Source organism: Alligator sinensis, unplaced genomic scaffold (assembly GCF_000455745.1).
Source record: "Alligator sinensis unplaced genomic scaffold, ASM45574v1 scaffold86_1, whole genome shotgun sequence".
Lineage (NCBI taxonomy): Eukaryota > Metazoa > Chordata > Crocodylia > Alligatoridae > Alligator > Alligator sinensis.
Window position 1 is genome coordinate 981,220 of NW_005841971.1, and position 20,977 is coordinate 1,002,196.

The 20,977-nt window shown below is 40.8% G+C and overlaps 1 protein-coding gene across 11 annotated transcripts in view; it reads left to right on the forward strand.

Moving 5' to 3' along the window:
- The window catches only part of AVL9 (AVL9 cell migration associated), a 58,513-nt gene that overhangs the window by 31,374 nt on the left and 6,162 nt on the right, over positions 1-20,977 (forward strand). For 10 of the 11 annotated variants that reach the window (XR_003093354.1, XR_003093355.1, XR_003093357.1 and 7 more), the window contains exons 7-11: positions 10,279-10,826; positions 15,881-16,015; positions 17,224-17,443; positions 18,710-18,827; positions 19,538-19,591. Coding sequence is in view for 4 of the 11 variants with exons in the window: in XM_025200562.1 (XP_025056347.1) it covers positions 10,279-10,826; positions 15,881-16,015; positions 17,224-17,443; positions 18,710-18,827; positions 19,538-19,591 (1,075 nt within the window). In the remaining 7 variants the exon portion in view is untranslated. Of the gene's footprint in view, positions 1-3,857; positions 3,899-5,083; positions 5,123-9,673; positions 9,744-10,278; positions 10,827-15,880; positions 16,016-17,223; positions 17,444-18,709; positions 18,828-19,537; positions 19,592-20,977 lie in introns of all 11 variants that reach the window. The other variant, XM_025200563.1, reaches the window with a different exon arrangement.

Here is a 20,977-nt window from a genome sequence, read left to right on the forward strand (position 1 = left end):
TGGCTTGGCAGGGTTCAAGATGATACGCACTGGTTCAGCACTCAGCATGTGCCCCACTTCATTTGCATGGGTGGACCACAGCTGTGGAGGTACTCGTGCCAACAGTTCCTCTTGCAAGTAGGAAGTGTCAGGTTCAGAGTACTCCTGGGTTAGCAAAGCCACAAGCTCAGTTTCCCTATGTTCTGGTACCTCAAGGTAAACACCATCTGGGCTACAATAAATCACGCATCCCAGTTTACACAACAAATCCTTACCAAGAAGGTTGACAGGTGCACAGGGGCTAAGAAGAAAGGCATGATTTTCAGACAAAGGGCCAATAGAGATGGAGACAGGTTCAGAGACGGGATGTGGGATAGGTTGTCCGCCTATACCGACAGCATTTATAGTTTCAGGAGAATAAGGTAGAAAAGGAAACTCAGCAGCCTTTAGCGTGGAGCGGGATGCTCCGGTGTCGACAAGACAGGAGACAGGTTTACCAGAAATAAGGCATTCAACAAACGGACCAGATTGGTCAGTAGCAAGCAAAGGAGCGATGATGTCACTGTCCCTCAGGCTGTCCTATTCAACACTGGGAAAATTGACAGGAAGTGGAGGTGGGGGCAGGGACTGGGGTCTGGGTCCTTGGCCGGGGCGCTTGGGGCATTCTGATTTCCAATGTCCTTCTTGCTTGCAATAATGACATTGGTTCCCATAGCCTGGGTTTTGTGGGCTCAAGGATCTATCTCTTCCCCTGAATCTACCCGGGCCTCCCCTTCCCCGTCCTCGTCCCCTTCCTCTACCTGGACCCTGCAACTGAGAAATCTGTAAGGCCATTAACTTAAACTCGGCATTGTCTTTAGACCGTTCCAATTTGTTATGAAAATGGTTAGCCGCAGCAAGGACTTCAGTCAAATCTTTAGTTTCCCAGCCAATAATTACTGTTTGAATTTTCTCAGCAATTTTAGGGTTAAGTCCCTGGATGAATGCTGCCACTATTGCTTGTTTAGCATTTCCGACTGGGTTATCCATTCCTGAGTATCGTTCAAATGCCTGTTTGAGGCGTTCCAAATAGTCACTGGGGTGTTCATTTTTGTTTTGTTTACAGGTATTTATTTTGGTCCAGTCTGCCTTTTTTGGGCAAATTGTGAGAACTGCCTGAACCAAAGCATTTCTCTTGTCAATAAAGTCTTGGCCAATCCCTGGGTTTTGATCTGGCCAAGTACAGGCAGCATACAGACGTAGCATAGTTTCCTTGGGCAAAATCGATCGCATGAGCTGATTAATGTCAGCCCATGTTGGATTATAACAATTTATAACAGTCTGCAATTCTTCCTGAAATTTTTCTGGGTCTTCCCTGATTTTGGGGAATTTTTGAGTTAAATTGTAGAGATCACCTGGAGTCCAGGGTGCATGCACGGTTACTATATTTTGTCCATCGGTGCCAATGCCTGGCATTTGTCTTAGGGGGTAAACTTGTGCAGCTCGGGATCTAAGATTGATGGGAGATCTTTCCATGCCTATTCCCATTCTTCTAAATACACCTGTGGTGGGTTGTGACCCAGGAGTAAATTGCCACACTGGTGATGATTGAGTGGCAGATATGGTGGATGAGTCCAGACTATTAAGCTCCGTGGATGGATTTACTGAAGGAGCTTCAGCTAATGAGTTACTAGCCTGGGCTGCAGCCTGATGTTGAACCGGTTGTTGCTGATGTGGGAGTCCCAGGAGAGCAGGGTTCGAACAAAGGTCAAGGATATCCTCTGCTGGCTCCGGTGGTGGGGGCGCCCCGGGCAATGCTGGATACATCGGAGCGGTGGCCGGCGTGTAATTTGGGGGAGCAGCCAATTTCTCCCGAACAGCTTGTAACTGCTGTTTTAATTTTTCTTGAGAGTCTTTTAGGCTCCTAGTTTGAGATTCTGTCCGCCTTTTGGACATTTCATCATACCAATAAAAGAACGCGTCCCACTGGTTTTGTGGTGTTTTGGATCCACGGGACTCTAAAGCCCCTCTTAAGTGCACTATTTTATCCTGATCAAATGTTCCTTCTTGTGGAAAATGCTTCACAGGATCATCCCTAGTATACCAGTTCCACTTATCCAGGTACTTGCAAGCCTCGGGAGAATAGTGTGTGTACATAAAGTACGCCGGAGTCCCCTTAGGGGGGACGGGAACTTGTTTAGACTGACTCGTTCCCATTTTCAGTCACACAGGGAGACGTAGGAGAGGCTTATTTAGGATGTCCGGGCCGCTCAGTGCCTTGCCCCGCAGTTTTTCACTGCCCAGACAAAAGGCTTCTGACCCGACACCGGCTCATAAAATGGAAATGGGAAGGGAAACACAAGAGGAATCCTTTCACTCCTGCTCTCGGCAGAAGCTACTGGGACAAGGGGTTTGGAAAAGACAAAATCACTCAGACGCCCTGTCCACTGGGTCACGAGGTTTCAGCTGGGCCCCCTTGCTTTCGACGCTACCTTTTTTAGGCAGAATCGGGGCGGCTAGACCCAGCCTTAGTCCCAGACCTGGTCAGTGGCTCATTTTTCTAAATGCACACACACACATTTATTCAATCACTGGGAAGCCCTGTCCACTGGGTCACGAGGTTCCAGTTGGGCCCCCTTGCTTTCAAAACTGCCCTGTCAGGCAGAATTGGGGCGGCTGAACCCAACCGTAGTCTCAGACCTGGTCAGTGGCTCATATTTCTAAATACACACACATGCACATTCATTCAGTCAGCCAGACCTCCTCCCCCACACCGCCTTAGTTAATTAACGACAAGCCCGATGTGCTGTAGGATGAAGGTGCTTCATACAGTTTCTCCCTAAATAAAACGTACGTTACCAGACACAAAATGGGATCCTTTACCAGACAGAAAATTTTAGCCGGCAGTAAGGTTCAGACTGACCTGTTTTAACAAGGTTCAGATCCAGTTACCACGGCCAAGTTGGGAGCCTACAGGCAGTCCTCCTCCGAAACCCCAATAGAGATTTTGAATTAGGTCTCTTACCTCTCAAGTTTGGCGCCTCGGGGTTCGGGGGGGGCAGTCTGCGGTCCTCCTTTCTCAGCCTGTGTTCTGGATCCGAGTCACGGCACCAGGAATTGTCGTGGAAACACACGCAGCATACTTTTGGGTCAGGTCAGCAGAAGCTTTTATTCAAAAGAAACTACAGCTGTAGGGGGGACTCCAAAGTGACATGGATCTCCCAAGCACTTGGAAGGGGTCCCCCCCCAAGAGCAAAATCAGGAGGCTTATATACTTTTTAACAGTTGCTTACAACTCACGTGATCATATAGTGAAATTAGCATGAAAAGCGGCTATAACATTACTTCATTATTTTTTTGCTGTAATCAGGATGGGAACTAATGGGGGAGGCGAGGTTAGTTCACAAACCTCCTTCTTGCACCTGCAAATCAGAGTTGTACATACTTTTTGCTATCTTCAAGGCCGCGGTGAGCGAAGCAGTTGCAGAGGAGTTACAAAGAACAAACACTTTCTCTTATCTGTTCTACTATACAGAGCCAGCAATTCTCCACAAAGCGGTTATGTCATCTTATAACTAAAATAGTCAAAGTTTAAGGCATATATTTTTTCTGATTCCACAACTGATACCTATATATATAGTGGCCTGTCATTTTAATTGCATATTTTGGGATTTTTAATTAGAGAATTTGTGATTTACTTTATCAGCAAATCTGTGATTTATCTGTTTAAAAAAAAAAAAAAAAAAAAAAAACAAGGATCCCTGGATATCATAGTGGTTTAGATTTTTTTTTTTTTTTAATCTTATGCAGCTTCGCCTAAGAGAAATGTGGACAGAAAATAAAAGAGGGTTTGTTCCTTTGGTCAAGACTCAATAATGAATTTACTTTTAATGTTTTAGGTCTGTCTCCTCGAGATCTTGTCCTTCAGTTTAGACATAAGGTATGTTTTTCATCTGTTCGGTAAAGCATAGCACTGAGATGTTTTGCTTGTGTTTGTTGCACAGAGGGAAAGCATAGGTTGCATCAAGAACAGCTTATAGCCATGCACATGCACACATTCACTTATGTTAAGCGCCAGCCTCTCTTGTGATGGTGGTGTTAGAGATAGTTACAGCCCCCAGATTTTTTTTCTGTGGCCCTACCTACAGGTTGGCACAGCTTGAAGCTGACGTCCATCTGACGTACTACATACAGAGATGCCACCCTGCACATGCCCCCTTGTCTCCATAGACTCCTACAATGCCTGGGATTTTGGGGAGCCAGGGGAATCTGGTCTACTACCTCCTTCTTGCTTGCCTTCCTCCATTGTTCTCCCTTTCTGCAGGCACTAGGAGTATTCTTTGTAGGGACATTATAGCTAGTCTTCACTCCTAGTGTTACCTGTGTAGTGCTAAAGGAGTAAGGTAAGACTGAGAATCTGGCTCAAAAAAGGCTGAATCTTATTGAATTTTCATATGCCTCAGTGGCACTTTGTAGCTGTGTAATGTAAGTCTTTGGGGTACTTACCCACAGTTGGATTCTGTTTGTACCTGTGGAGGAGGTGGATTACTCTCTTCATGTACCTGCCAGAAGTAAAACTGAGGAGGAAGGTGGCTGTGCCATCTTTTAAACCGGTAGGCTAGAGGTTAAGGCTTTCTTCCCCAATTATATGAATAAAGTTGAGAATAGAATCTGGCCTTAAACATTTTGACTTGTGTGAACACACATCCTATGTGGTGAATAGGATCCTGGTGTTCTACCAAGTTAGCTACTGTATCTCTATGAAAAACCTGTTCTGTACATAAGAAATGTTGTATGTGACTTGTGTATTAAAACTATTATTATGGGGTGATAGAATACATTTTCATTTATAAATACGCTTCACTGTAGAATGTGTGAAGTTCTGACTTCTTTTTATGCATGCTCTCATCTCTCCAATGCTGTTTTTAATGGCTATTCAATTGAAATAAATTGAATGTCAGAATATTTTAGTATCACAAGTTCTCATTGGCCAGATGTACCTGGTTGATTTGAAATGGTCAGTCAAAACATTTTTATTGAAATGTAAATGTGTATATATTTTTTTTGGTAAAAGTGACCCTGGGCCACTAATCCAAGTATTTTTTTCCCCCTCCTTATTTTTCAGGTCTTAATCCTTTTTAAACTGATTCTTCTAGAAAAAAAGGTAAAGTTTGTGGCCAGGCGGAGGCTGAAATAGAAATGTAGTTGTTGGATGTGCTTATGAGAAGCTACAAAGAGTAGGTTAATAAAAGATGCATAAGCTTTCATGAGCAAGAGCTTGCTTAAACAGATGTTATTACAAGGTGCTGTATCTGATTAAGGTTGTAGAAAAATGATGCATTTGAGCTGCAGTATAAAATTAAAACTGATATGGCAAGCTTAAGTTTAGCATATTCAACTCTAGTTCTTAGTCCTGAAATTTTAACATGCTCACAGTGAATTTTTGTTTGGTTTGTTTTGTTCTGGTACATATACATAATTGTAGCTTTAAAATGAATAGCATATGAGAATTTGTGTACATGTATGATTTTTAGGTGCTCCAGACCCTAACCTTTGCAATAAAATTAAGAAGCTAGAAATCCTGTATCTGTGTAGTGCCCCAGTGACTTCATTTGGTATCTGCAAGGGCAGAAGTGCCTGCATTCATGGCTCCAGCTGCAGGATCTTATCTTAGCATTTCATTGTGTATTTGAATTCCTTTCCAAAAAAACACAAAAGGAATTTCTGATAGTAAACCCAAAAAGAATGCCACTGCTGTGCATTTACTTCAGTTCCTGTGATCTCCGTGTATTCATTTCCTCTTAGGTCTTTTGAACAGTTTCACACACATTTTGAATGGTCTCAGTGAATAGGTTAAACTATAGATTTTTTTTTTTTATTTGTTTATTTAGATTGATAACATTTTTGTTTTGGAAAATGATTTCCCCGTTTAAAAACTGATGGTAGCATTTTGTGATGACCGTTTAACTTTCCAGTACCTACTTAATACTGAGCTATAATTCCATTCGAAAGCTGTACAAACCATGAGAGACAACTGCGCAGGAAGCACGCTCAAGTGACTCAGACCTAAGTCTGGTTTGAATAAATCTGAGTTTCTTCTAAACCCACAAATAGGAAATGAACCTTGGCGGCTGCAACAGGGAAAATGCTTGGTTTTCCTGCACTGCCCACTTCCCAACATATGTTAAGGTTCCAGAATAGTTGTGGGAAACGTGTACAGTCAAAGACTTTAAGCATGCTAAGCCAGTGTGCACCAATAACTCCATCAGTTCTTGATTAAAAAGATGTGTGTATGCTGTGGACCATCTCCACTAATCCAAACAGCTGGGTTGGTGCCCGTTTCATAGGCAGAAAGAAATGCTTCCATCTTCCAACCGATGCTGGATTGAGATGCCATCTCCAGATGTTAATGGCATCTCGTCTGTAGACTATTACTATGGTTCCGATATCTACTGCCAGAGCCACTCTCTTTGCTGACCTTTAATATTGCATTGCTGTTATGGAGTGGGGGAGAAGAGAATTGGGAAGGAAAGGGAAAAGCTAATTTTTGTTTGGCCCATGTAGGAAGAAGGCCTAGAGATTATAAACCTTACCTGACTGTCTCACCAAGCAGTCTTGGAGTCAGCTAGAAACAATTTGACATCAAGCAACATAGGACTGAAACAAATCTCCTGGGTCTTTTGAGTCCAGTCTTCTGTTACTGCAAATAATTTCTTTTACAAACCTTTAAAGTTTTATTTTAAAAGCAAGTTTGGGGGGTATTTTGCCCTCACTACGTTTGATTTTTTTCCCCCCCACCCCATAGCCTTACGGCCTTTCTTTTACTTTCCAGCCTAAATAAATTTGTGGCTGGTTTTGAACTCCTGTGCCAATATTCTCTTACCTTATATTTCCTTTCCTTCCCCAGTATTTCTCTCTGTTTATTTGTAGATAGCAGTCTTGTTTTGTTTTGCTAGATTTACAAAGTAAAGTTGCTCTGTTTCCTCTCATATGATACCATTTTTATTCTCCTCATAGCGCTTTTTTGCACCTGTTCCAGTTTGAATGAATCTTTCTTGATTCTGGGTGACCAGAACAGTATATAGTATTTTGCAGGAGATCTCATCAGTACAATGCCTTGTACAGTGGCTTTAAGGCTTCCCTATCCCTGCTAGAAGCACCTCTTCTTAAACATGTCGCCGCCGAGAGCCGCGGCGCGGGGTTCGGGGCTTTAGGAGCCCTAATCAGTGGGCGGGTACTTGTGACGCTTGGAGTGGAATCAGGTACTCAAGCGTTTTGGTTAAACAAAGAAGATTGTGTACTTACACTGCTCGTACAGTGCAGGTCAGAAGCTTGCTTCGGTTACAGTTACAAAACTTGGGTCAGGCAGAAATTACAAAGATGTTAGTCGGTCTGCAGATGTGTTCGGGGTGTTCGGGCCGGCAGTCGTCTTACGTCTCGGGTGGGGGTGTGCTAGGCCCCCTTGGGTCGGTGACGGGGAGTCCTTAGTGGTTGATCAGGCCACTAAGTTCGCTCTGAAACACGCGTGGAGTTTGCTAGGCTCCACAGTGTACTCAGAGTTCTCCATGAGGTGTGTGTGGAGCTCTCCAACTTGGGCGGAAACTGCTCAAGCCTTTTATACGGCTAGCAAGCCAATCACTAGCCGCCAGGTAGGAATAATTTAGAAGAGTCCAATAGTGGGGTACACATTTGCAGAACTTTGGCGGGAACTCCTTTGCACCGTGCATTTCTGTGCTGCAAAGAAGAAATGCACACTGCAAAGAAAGCTACAAATTGGCGGGAACATTTTTTAGGGAATAAAATATAGTCACTGGGCTCTGGAGTTTTCCCCCCGTGACCTACTTACATGACCTACTTACAAAATGATTGACAGACTGCCTTCTATATCAAACTATGGAATCCTCCACTGTACTATAGGCATATGAACAATGGGTTCTGACAAAACATTGCACGGTTGCATGTGCCTCTTTCATAACCACATCACATTGGTAATGCTTAACTAGTACATCTAGATCCTTTTCTTCACTAATCAGTTTCAACTGATGGGCTTCCAGATTTCAGCAGTCACTTTGGTCCCCAAGTGCCTGGCTTGGCATTTTGTACTATTACATTTCATTATTATTTCTATTACTCTGTCCTCAAGGTCATCTTGCTTTAATCTAGATGATATACCAGTATATCTCCTTTAAATTGATGATGCCTTCTAGCACTGAGTCATCTACATAATCTTACTGTTTGTGCCAAGGTCATTTATGAAAATATAAAACAAGGTCAAGCCAAAGACGCATCTTTTGAGGAACTCTTATCTTAAGTTTGTACACTATTGATTGCAATCCCCTGGTAGGCATTTCTTTATCCACCTTACAATTCCTCTCTCAATTCCTGTCTTTTCCAGTTTAACTAATAATTTCCCATGTAGCATAATATCAAATGCTTTACTGAAGCCCAGATAGGATCATGGGAAAGTGGGTCTGGAAGAGGCTTTATCAGTTCATATAGCCAGCCAAGCCCGCTACTCAAGACAGGATCATCCCTGACTAAACCATCCCAGCTTAAGCATCTGTTTAACCTGCTCCTGAAAATTTCCAGGGATAGAGATTCCTCAGCTTCTCTAGGTTGCCTGTTCCAGTTCTTACCCACTCTCATAGTCAAAAAGTTCTTCTAAATGTCCTCTGCTGCAACTTGAGTTATTGTTCCTAGTCCTGTCCCCTATTGCCACAGAGAAAAAGTTCATATCCACCCTCTTTTTAATCTTCCTTCAGGTATTTGAAGACTGTTATCAAATAGATAGGATCTACCACATGGATCCCCACCACATTTCCTTTGTCTAGAACAAGGGTGGCCAACCTGCAGCACAAGTGGCACAGGCAGCCTGTGTGTGTGGCAAGCAACAGACTGGGGGAAGGACAGGCAACACAGAGGCAGATAGGACAGGGAGCAGAAAGCAGGGCAGCAGATTGAGCGGGGGGAATAAATCGGTGTGGAGGGTATGGGGCTAATTTGTGGCATATCTGCCAGAAAGGTGGTTTCCCAATGGTCTAGAAAATCAGCAAGGTTATTAAAGAAAGATACCTGCTTAACCTGGCTCAGTCTGCTTGGCAAATTATGTTGTCTTTATTCCAGGTCTTTTCATCCTTTATCTCTGTCCTTTTTAAAAACATTTTTTTCAAAATCTGTTCCAAAGAATTTCATACAGTTAAGGACAGAGTTTCAGCCTGTAGTTGCCTGGATCACTTCCCCTTTCTTCCACCCTTAAATATAGGTACTATAGTCTTCAATCATATGGTACTTGATAGTTTCTTTATTTTTGTTTTCCCCCCACTTAATACTAGCAGATATGTGATTTCGTGTGCCAGTTCTTTCTGAATTCTGGGATGGAGATTATCTATTTGGGCCCCAACTTGAGTGTATTAACCTTTCTCCCAGACTACAAAAGTGAGCAACAGTTTACCCAAAGGACCAAAAACAATCAGATAAAAGGTGGCCACTTTTAAATTAATCAGTTAGATTTTAACTTGTCATTCTTGCTACCGTTGAAATACTGGCAAATGTTAGAATAAATTATGCAGGTATAGAAAATGCCATGTTTTCTCTTCAAACATTGTCTAAATAAAAATTGTTCTCAGCCAGCTTCTTTTTTTCTGGCATTAATTGGCCTTACGCTCTTTTCTTTGTTCTCTTGTGTGAAGCTTCATTCTTATTTTTGTTTTCCTAGGTATTGTTTTATATCTCTCCAGTAAACAGACTGGTGGGGGCACTAATGACAGTCTTCTCACTCTTTCGTGGTAAGAACATAGCAGGTTTCGATTTTTGGGCAGTTTTGTGTTCATAATTGAAGTTGACCAAACTATATTTCATGGAGGGGTTCAAATTACATGACTCCGGAGGTGTGTTGGTATTTTGCTTGGAGAAAAAGCCACCTCTAAATCATGTAAATGTGTGAAATTATCTCTTATGAAGTGTACATGCACACAGCCTCATGATACTTGATAGTTATGTAGAGTGTTTTGGTTTTTTTTTTACCATGGCTTCCTCATACTGCTGTTTTATGACTTTAGGGTGAATAACCTTTAGTAAGCTTGATATAGGTGGTTGGTTTTATGTTCCTGCCAAATGTAAGAAAATGTAATTCAGGTGTTAAGTAACACTTAAGGCAGATGGCTAATACAAGGCCATATGGATAGAAGAATTCCAAAGAGGCTTTGTAAAACGCATAATACTTTTTCAATATGCTAAAGAGAATTTCCTTTATTGCCATAATCAAAGATTGGTAAAATCCCTGGTGAGTTTGTAGTATTTACATATTGCTTTTCCTTCTAGGTATGATTGAACATGGTCTTACTGATTGCTCACAGTACAGACCAAGAAAGAGTATATCAGAGGATCCTTGCTTGCAAGAATTTACCACCCCTGTAGATGATTGTTTTTCTGTGCCTGCTGCTGATGTTTCAAATACAAACTCAGGACCAGCAGGGGAAGGCAGTAAGCTGATGGGAAACCAGATACTGGAGAATCAGAAAAGAAATGGATCCTTTTTCCAGTCTGAAAAGAAATGCAATGGGGCGCAGTCCTCAAATGGTACTGGACAGTTTTTGAAACCTCCTATGCGCATGTCTCCAGAGTCTTCTGAAAGTGATTGGGAAACCTTAGATCCTAGTATTTTGGAAGACCATAATATGAAAGAACGAGAACATGAAAACATGGACTCGAAACAGACTGAGATCTTTTCAAAGGAATTGGCAACCTCAGAAAACCTTCCTATTACTGTGCAGCCCCAGGCTAATACAGGACATGCAGTTCTTGTTCCAGGTTTGATATCTGGGTTAGAGGAGGACCAGTATGGCATGCCATTGGCCATCTTTACCAAGGTAAATAGCTTGATCATTATTGTCGGGACCGAGGGTCGGTCTGAGGCTATGGCCAGTAGCCCGGACCGTCAGGTGGGGTTTTTCCACGACGGAGTAGAGTTAGGCATGGAAGCGTATTGGTTTTATAAAGAAAGCTTTACTTACACTGCCGATGGTCACAGTGCAGGAAGGAAACTTGCTTGAGTTGCAGTTGCATACAAACAAACACAAATGAGATCTCTTCCGAACCGCACCGAACCGCGATGAGTCGTCGATATACGACTCCACGAGCACTTCACACGGGGGATACGTCAAATTTACACTATGACGGGGAGTGGCTAAGAGCTGATCAGGCCTCTCTGTCCTCCAAGACGCACGCGGAGTTTGCTAGGCTCCACAGCGCGCTCAGAGTTCCCCACGAGATGGTTGTGGAGTCCTCCAACTTGGGCGGAAACTGCTCTAACCTTTTATACGGCTAGCGAGCCAATTGCTAGCCGCCACGTAGGAATAATTTAGAATCGGCCAATAACGGGGTACTAATTTGCATGTGTGTGGCGGGAACTCTTTGCCCCGGGGTTTTCTCTCTGCAGCTGAGAAATCCACCGTGCAAAGAAAGCTCCATGTGGCAGGAAAATTCCAGTGTGCCGAGGCACTAAAAATCATTGGGTTATGACAATTATAACCAGTAAAAAATAAAAGCGCAGTAAATCATATTATAAAATACAATATAAAAGCCCAGTAAAATACATTAAAGCAGGCTTAAATGGACTAATATTTTTTTTTTTTGTATGCCCAATGTGAAGTTGTGTGTTTTTATTTTTAAGGTATCACTAAATGTGCACGTGCAGACATTGACAATCGACTACATTTTATCAAATAAAATGAGAGAACTTCTCTGGATGTATCTGTCCTTATGCATATACATTCTTTTACATGATTTATAACTATGCGGTCTAGTTTTAGAAGTCCATGTTAACAGGTAATGACCTTCAGATGTTACTTGATCAGTTGGGAGGGTCAGACATCAACAGCTGGTCTTAGAGCACACCAGTCCCCCACATAGATGTTGCTTAACATGTTCAAAAGAACTGTCTAAACTACTCCCACCTAGTTTAGACTTTCATCCAAAGTGGGTACCTAAAATTTAGTGTAAGTGGAGTTTAAGTACTTGAATCCAGATGAGATCCTGAAAGTCTTGGCTCAGCTGCTGTTTCATCCTGGAGGCCCCTAAACTCTAGAGGCAGTTGGCACCTTGCCAGTTCCCTAGGTATGTAGTTACCCCAGTGGATGCCCAGAACTCCTTTATTCTACATATCTGAGGAGTTTGGCACCTATCTTAACACCATATAAAATGGGGTCCAGAAAGTTGGAAGTCCTTGGCTTAAGCCACCTGATGTACCTAGTCTGGCAGTCATTCTCAAAGCATGCCTCACATGGACAAGATGTGTAGTTCCTTACAACATGCAGTAGAAATAATCACTTTATTTTAAACATAATGGAAGGGGGTGGCAACCATGCTCCCTTTTAATAATAGCCTTGGCAGTTAAAAATAACAAAAACAACAACAACAAAACTCCCAGGGTGCAGGGGACCTAATTTCAGGTCTGTCCTTAGCCTGGTAGGGTGCAAAACTACATCTCCCAGTCCCTAGGAAAGTACTCTCTTCTGTTGCTGTATAAAAAAGAATTCAAGATTCACCAAGTCAGAGATCATAAGAAGGCTTACTAACCTTTTAGCCACATATCTTGGATTTGGCGGGGTTCTGAGTTACAGTCCTTTCTTCTAGGACTGTTTCTCTGTTTAAGTCAAAAGAGTTGTTGGCTGGAATACATGGATTTAGAACTTACCCCATAATAATTAATCAAACAAACAATAAAAGGATTTATTTTGGAAGTACAAGAGTTTCACAAAAAGATGTGGGTAGTATGTGCTACTTGTGGTGTTAATCCATTTTAAGATGAATTCCAGCCAAATTAATCTGTAGAATAGGGTTACTAATGGAGTTTTTGACTTCTTTTTACATCCTTGATAAGGAGGCATTACTAGAGGATACTCTCTCTGTCTCTCTCTCTTTTTTTTAATTAAAAAAAAAACAACAACCCTATTTGTGTGTAAGAGGATGCTAATCTGGCTTGAAAGCAGTCCTCTATGTTCATGAAGATATCTTGCTTTTCTTGAGCAGGGAGTAACTGAAGCAAATATGGCTCAGCACATTAAAAATCAAACCCATTTATATCTGGCAAAGATTTTACTTATAGCTGGAAATAATTATATACCACTTGTATGTGAAAGAGATGCAAAGATTTTCTCTCTGCAATTGAACTTTAAGATAAAACTAAAAACTGGCAGTGCTGAATTGCAGAATAGTGATTTCTGCAGAAGACCCAAACACTGTTTTCTAGACCCTTGTAATTGGGGATACTACATTCTTTAGGATATGAGGTGAAAAGATGTATTTATTTTGTAAGCAGTTTGAAAATATCACCTTTCCTGTACTAGCACAACTAGTTTTAAGATATTTGTCTCTAGCAGTGATACTTGATCAGATGCTTGACCAGAAATGCCAAAAATGATGTTATAACAAACTGGTTTAGCAGGGATGCATGTAGTTAAGGACCTGGTACATCTTCCAGAATCACTTCCATACAAGTGACTTGTCTGATTTGTCTTGAGAAGGCAGTTATGTTACTACTAAAGATATTTAGGTAATTTATGAAATGACAAGGGCAAAGCTACGCTTACTCCAGTTCCATTAAAATGACCATTTTGAAGATGGACATAAATGTTGTCCATTTAGTAAAAGGACACCAAACCATTAGTAGGAAACAGAACTTGAAGGTTGTTTTAAAATGACGAGATAATTTAAATTGTATTTAACAGTATATAAAGATTTACCTTCTACTCCACAAAGGCACTTTCTCATTCAGGGTTATCTTACGTAATGAGAAACAGGGCTTGAAATTTCTAAGATACCAGCTTTTAGTGACATCCATCCCTTAATAACTTCTGGTTTGTCTATTCCAAGGAAACCAGGCAATTCAACCTGAAATGCAAGTCTATTTTAGATCCTTCATCTTAGGGTCACTTAAGTGTCGTTTTTTTGATATGGTGTCAGCCATGCTGTGGAAAGTGAAAAAAGAGTATGAGTTTTGAAATGGACACACTGGACTTTTAATAGCAAAGAATTCCTAAGATCTCTCAGCCTATATCTTTCTTAAACTTGCATAGCAATTACATCTCCTGTTGGCAGCTTCTTAGACTCTTAGGTTTCCAGACAAATAAAGTTTGTTGGTGATTCTATAACATAGCACTGTTGTGCTTTGACAAAGACTGCTCTGTTTTAGTTGATAGTACTTGTCATCTGGATAGTTATCCCTCCATTTAATCTGGCAAAAGAATGAGTTGTACTCCTTTCTTTCATAAGTTTCAAATTGCTGTGTACATCTGATGATGTACATGTGCTCTTATTATTTTGTCCAACATGCCTGTAGCCCTTCTGGGATTGTGTTAGTGAGTACGTAATTGAATAGCTGGAATTAGACTTGAGTTTCAAGAGGGACATTGATTCCATTTTAAAAAGGAAAATTATGGTAGTTCCAGCTGTGTTGCAGGAATCTGAGTGTCGCCTACATCAAAAGCTAAAGAAAAAATATATACTTTTTGCTTTTCAAAAAAAAAAAAAGTGGTTTAATTCAATGTATAAGGTAAATGGAGAATCAAAGAGTCTGAGTTGCAATTGTGGTGCACCATGTGAAAAAAAATTGCAACACATTGTGAACGATTGCCCAAGTAGATAATTTAATAACAATTTAAAATCAATCCATGTAACTACCCGTGAAGCAGTTGAATGGTTATCAAATTTAGATATTAATCTATGAATGTTGTAATCCTAAAATGTCTTATGAAAGAAGAAAAGGTACAGTGCTTAAAAAGCCTGGGGCATAACTTTTTTTCTTTCTCCTGCTGTTTTTAAACCAAGCATAAATATGCTGCTCACCAAGAAGTCTAGATTGATGCCCCGGGATCGTGGAAGTCTCTACAAAATTTGGATAACAGCAGTAATTTTCTTGTCTGTCCAGAGACCATGCTATGGAAGAGTTGATAAAAGAATCTGTCCATCTACTGAGTTCATAAAACTAATGTCATTTAAGTTATTCTATCACAATTAAAAGGTTGTAGTCCTCAGTACCTACCACCTTCAGCTGGAATTCAACCAGAGTCCTAAGAATACAGGTCTATGTAGCGTCTTACTAACTATACTTATTACACCAGGATGACTGTCTAGAGGTTTTATTTTTTCTGGAGAAGTACAAGAAGCCGAAGCAAATTCCTTTGAACTATACCCCGGTTTATTGGAATATTTAACAATCAGACAAAATGACCAATAGCAGCTACATACAGCAGAGAATATATAGATACATGCTCACTATCTACTGGGTGATGAAGTCTCAGACCCTCTCAGATTCTGTGTCCTTAGGTAAGGCAAATTCCAGACACTATACCTTTGTGTTAAGGAGTTTTATACAGTTCAGATTCCAATTTCCGTATCCCCATCCATTTATCTGAGAGAACAGTCTTGAGCAATTGAGCAGGGAGCATGGAAACAGTCATGTTGTCATTTTTTTTTTTACCTGGGGTTGTCTTATTACCATTAGATGTGGTCACTGGTCTGTGCATCTCAGTTCACCAGAACTGCTTCACAGATCTGCCTTTTCGCATGCTAATCATTGTGATACAGACTGAATTACTTTTGGGATAAGTTTACCTTAGAGGACGAAAGTTGTGACATATCCAGCATCAAGGGGTTTGGGGTATCAAGACTCCCAACATGCTTACTTTCTGTGCACATTTATTTGCTTGCTCTACTGTAGTGTAGCAAAGTGGCATTCTACAGTAGTGCTTACATGTGGTTGGGATTTCAGTGGAAAGCAGTTACCTATTTGGATTCAGTCTCTTGCTTTTTATTGTTTTATTAGGAAGAACTGTAAATGTAAGTAAGTACATAAGGTGACTCATTTTTTTTTTCCCCTCCCTCCTCCCTTTTTATTAATCATTTAACATCTTTGTTATCTTAGGGATACCTTTGTTTGCCATACATGGCCTTGCAACAACATCATCTCCTGTCCGACGTAACAATCCGTGGCTTTGTTGCGGGAGCAACCAACATCTTGTTTCGTCAGCAGAAGCATCTAAGTGATGCAATTGTGGAAGTATGCATCCTCTCCTTGGAACTCGATAAGCTAAAAGATTGGTTGCATCCTCTAGGATATACTTAAATCAAAAGAAGAAAGCCTTGACTCATACTAGAGTTGTTTTGATGTTGTAGCAACTAGAAGTCCCAATCGAGGACCAGGATCCCACCACACTAAGCACTTGTACAGTCATTTCCAGAAACGTGGCCTCTGCCCTAGAACACACCTACGCATGTTCTTTCAAGTGAAGTTTTGTCCAGAAGCAATATACAAAAATATTTCTTGGTTGCATTTAATTTCTACTGATGTTTGCTGTTCTTCATTTAAAACGGACTGTTGAACAGGATTTCTTAATGTTTAGTTCACTATCTGATAACACCTACTGTGCAGATACTGAGGAAGAACAGCTGTGCTTGTCTGCACAGAAACATTTATCAGGATAATTATTGCAGAGTAAGCTCTGTCCACAAGGAGTGATTTCAGAAGAACTGGTACCTTATTTCTGTACAGGCCAGTTGTTACAGAATATAGCAATAATGGAAGATGTCTCATGCCATTATATAGTTGCATTATCAGCTTTATTTAGGAAGAAAATTGTACAAAAAATGATACAAACTTTACTGTGTCATTTTATATCCAGTGTCTTGCATTTGAAAATTCCAGTTGACACCTCACCATCATGATTTATTTTACTTATAGTGAACTTTAGTGGCTACCTACTGAGTTCTTGAAAATTAGATGTTTTATAACTGAGAAAAGTAGAGAGAAGCATTCTAGTGCTGCTGTCTTCAGTTTGTTTAATTTTAGATTTAATTTGCCATAAAATGACCCTACAGAGAAGCAGTAGTTGCCCTAACACATTCCTGATTGTACAAGGACCACGTAGCAACTTCAGATGATTATGGTCAGCTCAATTAATCATCCAGCCAATAAATTAAAGTAGGAGGAAAGACGCTCTAGCAATATACTTGGGTACATTGACGCAATCCTGTCAAAGAGCTTTCTTCATTGTGGCAGGAAGGTCCCTAAATCCCGGCTATTTTAGACCAATATCTGAAATATTCTGGGAAGAGTTTGTGTGTAAATTGGCTGTCTGTTTCTCCTTACCAGTAGTTGTGACTGTGGTTGTGGTTTGGGGAGGAATTGGTGTTTGACAAAAATAGTGCATATTTTATATAATGGAAGTTTTACTTGGACTGTTCTTGCCCATGGGATTATTTAAACAGATAGAGGAAGCCCATGTCCAAATTCATGATCCAGAACTTCGGAAGATCCTGAATCCCACAACTGCTGACCTGAGATTTGCAGACTACTTGGTGAAGCATGTAACTGAGAACAGGGATGACGTTTTCCTTGATGGCACTGGCTGGGAAGGAGGAGATGAGTGGATCAGGGCTCAGTTTAATGCCTATCTTCATGCACTACTAGCTAGTGTGCTGCAACCAGGTACACTCTGATCCCTTGCTTAGGGTTTTGGGGAGGATGGGTAGTAAAATAGGATGTACAGTAAACAATTGCTCCATTGAAGTTTGAATTTGGCTCGCATTGTGCCTTTATTTCATTGAAGAAGTTTTTCTAAAATCCCTAGTAACCATAATCTCATTTTGTTTCAGGCCACATTTTTTTTCCCCATTTTTTTTAAGCACCCTTGGCAATCTCATTTAGTGATTTTTACAAAACTATCTTTCCCTCTTTGTTTTCAGTTGGGTATTTGTGTTAAATTCCCTCTTCACCAGTAAAGTACCTGATATCCATGCATGTCGAAATCCTGCTCATCCAGGGTTTCTCTGGAGATTGTGCTTGTTTCAGTTGTCCTTATAGAATTTAAACAGCTGATCTTAAATCCTTTAGGAAAATGTTCTTTTTGCCCAGGATTAATTTTTCCCTGCCTTCCCTTCATAATTTATTCTGAGTTAATAGCCCTCATTAGTCAATTCTGTATCTATCTACTGAACTTCTGAAAAACATATTGAAAGCTTTACTTAAACATAAAAATACTCAGTTCTCCTTGGCCACTAGCCTTGTAATTTTAAGATGATTTAACTCTTTGATGTGGTACCATGTTGTATTTTTCATGAACCTTGTGCTGTTTCTTTTTTTATCTGAGTGTTCTGAAATGACTAAAGAAAGTAGTGAAGAAGAATTTCTTTACTAATTCACATGCTAAGAAGTCTCAAATTAATTCAAAAATAGAATTTACAAGTTGTTGCAACAGTTTAGCAAATCTGTTGTTAGAAGAGAGCCAGGTGATGCCTCAGGCTTTGTGGTGGCTATCTTCACTCCTTTGACTCATCTCCTGCCATTAGGTGGTGCCTTGCCACAGAGTGAGGCCACTTATCTTTGTTTTCAGGTTCTCATAGTTGTGCAGTGTTGTTGCAGGATGTTCAGTGGCTTTCTTATGAAAAAGTTCTACTCATGTTTGGCTTTGTAAAACTTTCAGAGAAAAGTAAATTTTCTAAATTACCATGTTCATTTAAAATAATCAGTTGATGGACTGTACTCTACTTTCATGATAAAGTGTACACATTTGTGAATAGATGTTTTTAAATCCAAAATAAAACACTTGTTTCTTTGCTAATGGCTAGGGGCCTGGAGACCAACCCTTCATTTTGGCAAGAATATAAGAAACAAAAACCCCTCCTTTCCCTTTTTTTCCTGTTACCTCCTAAGTGAACTGCCATAGATTCACTCGCTGCCTCTCTTATTCATTAGACAATGAAAAGATGCTGTCAGACTTTGGAACAGCCTTTGTAACAGCTTGGAAAAATACACATAATTACAGAGTATGGAATAGCAACAAGCATCCAGCTCTTGCAGAGGTCAATTCTAGGTAAGAAAGGAACGTTAAAGTTTATGGGGAGGTTAAAGTTTCCTATAGGGGGAAATCACACCTCTTGTATTGGGGTAGTACAGAATTCTGTTTCTTTGCTTCTCCTTACACTTTTTATGGGGCTGCTTGGGGAGATGAGAAATGTTTGAGACATGCATAAAGTGAAGATATGATGTTCAGGAAGTTATTGAATACATTGATAGGAGTTGACTTCCTCCCTTTAGGGAGGGACACTTATCCCTCCTTCCTCAGAGGTTCAATCTGTTGGATTTTTTTAAAATTGTTTTTAGGGAGCAGTAGTGACCAGGATCATTATTAGATAACTGTTTTGGCCCATAACTTGGCCCAAAACTTGCATTGAGTACTGTTTCAGTGTGTTTTTAAAAAAATCTATAAAGCCCTTTCTGGCTACCAGAGAAAGGGCTCTTATTCCCCATCTTGTCAACAGGAAGAGTCTCAACTGTCAGCTTGCAGGAGCAGTGAAAATAAGACTGTATACAGCTGGCTTGTAGATCTGGCTTGCAGATGATTTGTCAGAAGCTTAAGACTGAATCACAACTTGGAATGTGATCCACAAAGAGATGGAGAATACAACTAGACTAGATATTTGTCTCGTGGTGGAGGACAACCAGTAATGTAAAGTGTGGCATGTGTTCATTATGAAAACACTAATATTGAAACTTCTGAACTACCTTTTTTTCCTTTTCTAGCCATCCATTCCAGGGCCAATATTCTGTCTCGGATGTAAAGTTAAGGTTATCACAGTGAGTATCTAGAACATTAAATACTTAAATATAAGGGGTTTTTAACATGTATCAGTCACTTGTATTGCCTCTGCTAAAATCAGAATATAGAAACAAAATCAAGGTTCGGAGTTGGGACTTGACCCTCTCTATGAAGCTAAATACAGCATTTAGTTACAGAATGACATCTAAGGAGGGTCAGTTTGCCTAACATAGTGAAAAATGTTCTTGATACCAGATTTTGTTTTTGTGGTGTGCTTGAAACCTAGTGCAGTACAGCCTTGCTCTTTAATTGGGGTTTTTGGACACCACAATGTGATGGGCAAGTTTGTTTTTACCCTGAAATAAAATAGTTTTCTGTAGCATACTGTTAAGTTAACAATAATTTAGATTATTAAATAGTATTAGCTTTGTAGCTAAACACAAGGCATGACCTGTGGCCTAGCAATGTTGCTGACCACAAGACAGAATGATAGCTAAGCCAACCATTTTCTTATGTCAAGTGCCTTAACCATTTTGTTAGAAAAAAAGCAAAAATTAAGTCTGTGTACTGAGTACCAGCTGCAGCTAGGAGTGAGATAAGATAAGAGGGGCCCAGAGGAAAAAAGATGGTACAGCGGAGTACAGGAAAACAGATTGAAATGTGTAAGATAACACTAACTTTTTTCTTCTGGAAAAGTACTGAGATTTGTAATCCACCATGTCAGGAGATGATTACCATAAGTATTGCATATTCAGTAACCTTGTAGTTTTCTTTGTTAGAAAATGTATAAAAGACAGCCCCACCCTTAAGTCAGGGCCATTTTGCCTCTTTGCTGTTTTATGGTCTTTACTCGAGTAAATAAACTGCAGTTAACCCTTCACCCACGTTGTCTGGTCTCTAAGCCAGCTAGACAACGGACACTAGGGAGTTTTCTCCCACGACAATAATAATATACTGCATTTACTCAAATCTAAGATGAGGTTCCGCCCCAAATCAGCATGGGGGTGGAAAAGCCTGTCATCTTAGATTCACATACAAAGCTAAGGAGGAGGCAGGCAGCTGCTGTGGCTCTGGCTGGCCCTGAGCCAGAATTGGGGCTGGAGTCAGACCCACAGAGCCACCTGCTCCTGCTCTGCATGCCCTCTGCCGCTTCTGCCCCCCTCCTACTGCGTCCACTCCACCGTTGCTGTCCGGTGCAGCTCAGCTCTGGCTCAGGCTGGATTCCCTCCCAGGCACGGAGCACATGGAAACTCTGTCCCCTGCCCTGCCAATCAATAGTGTCAACATCCCTGTGTGGTCCAGCAGGAGTTATGCTTCCATGTGCTGTCCTCTTTTCATTGTCTAATGAATAAAAGAGGCAGGAAGAAGTGGGTGGGGGGAGGGCCTCCTGGCCTCTGCTCTCCCCAGACGCTGCTTTCCCTGCT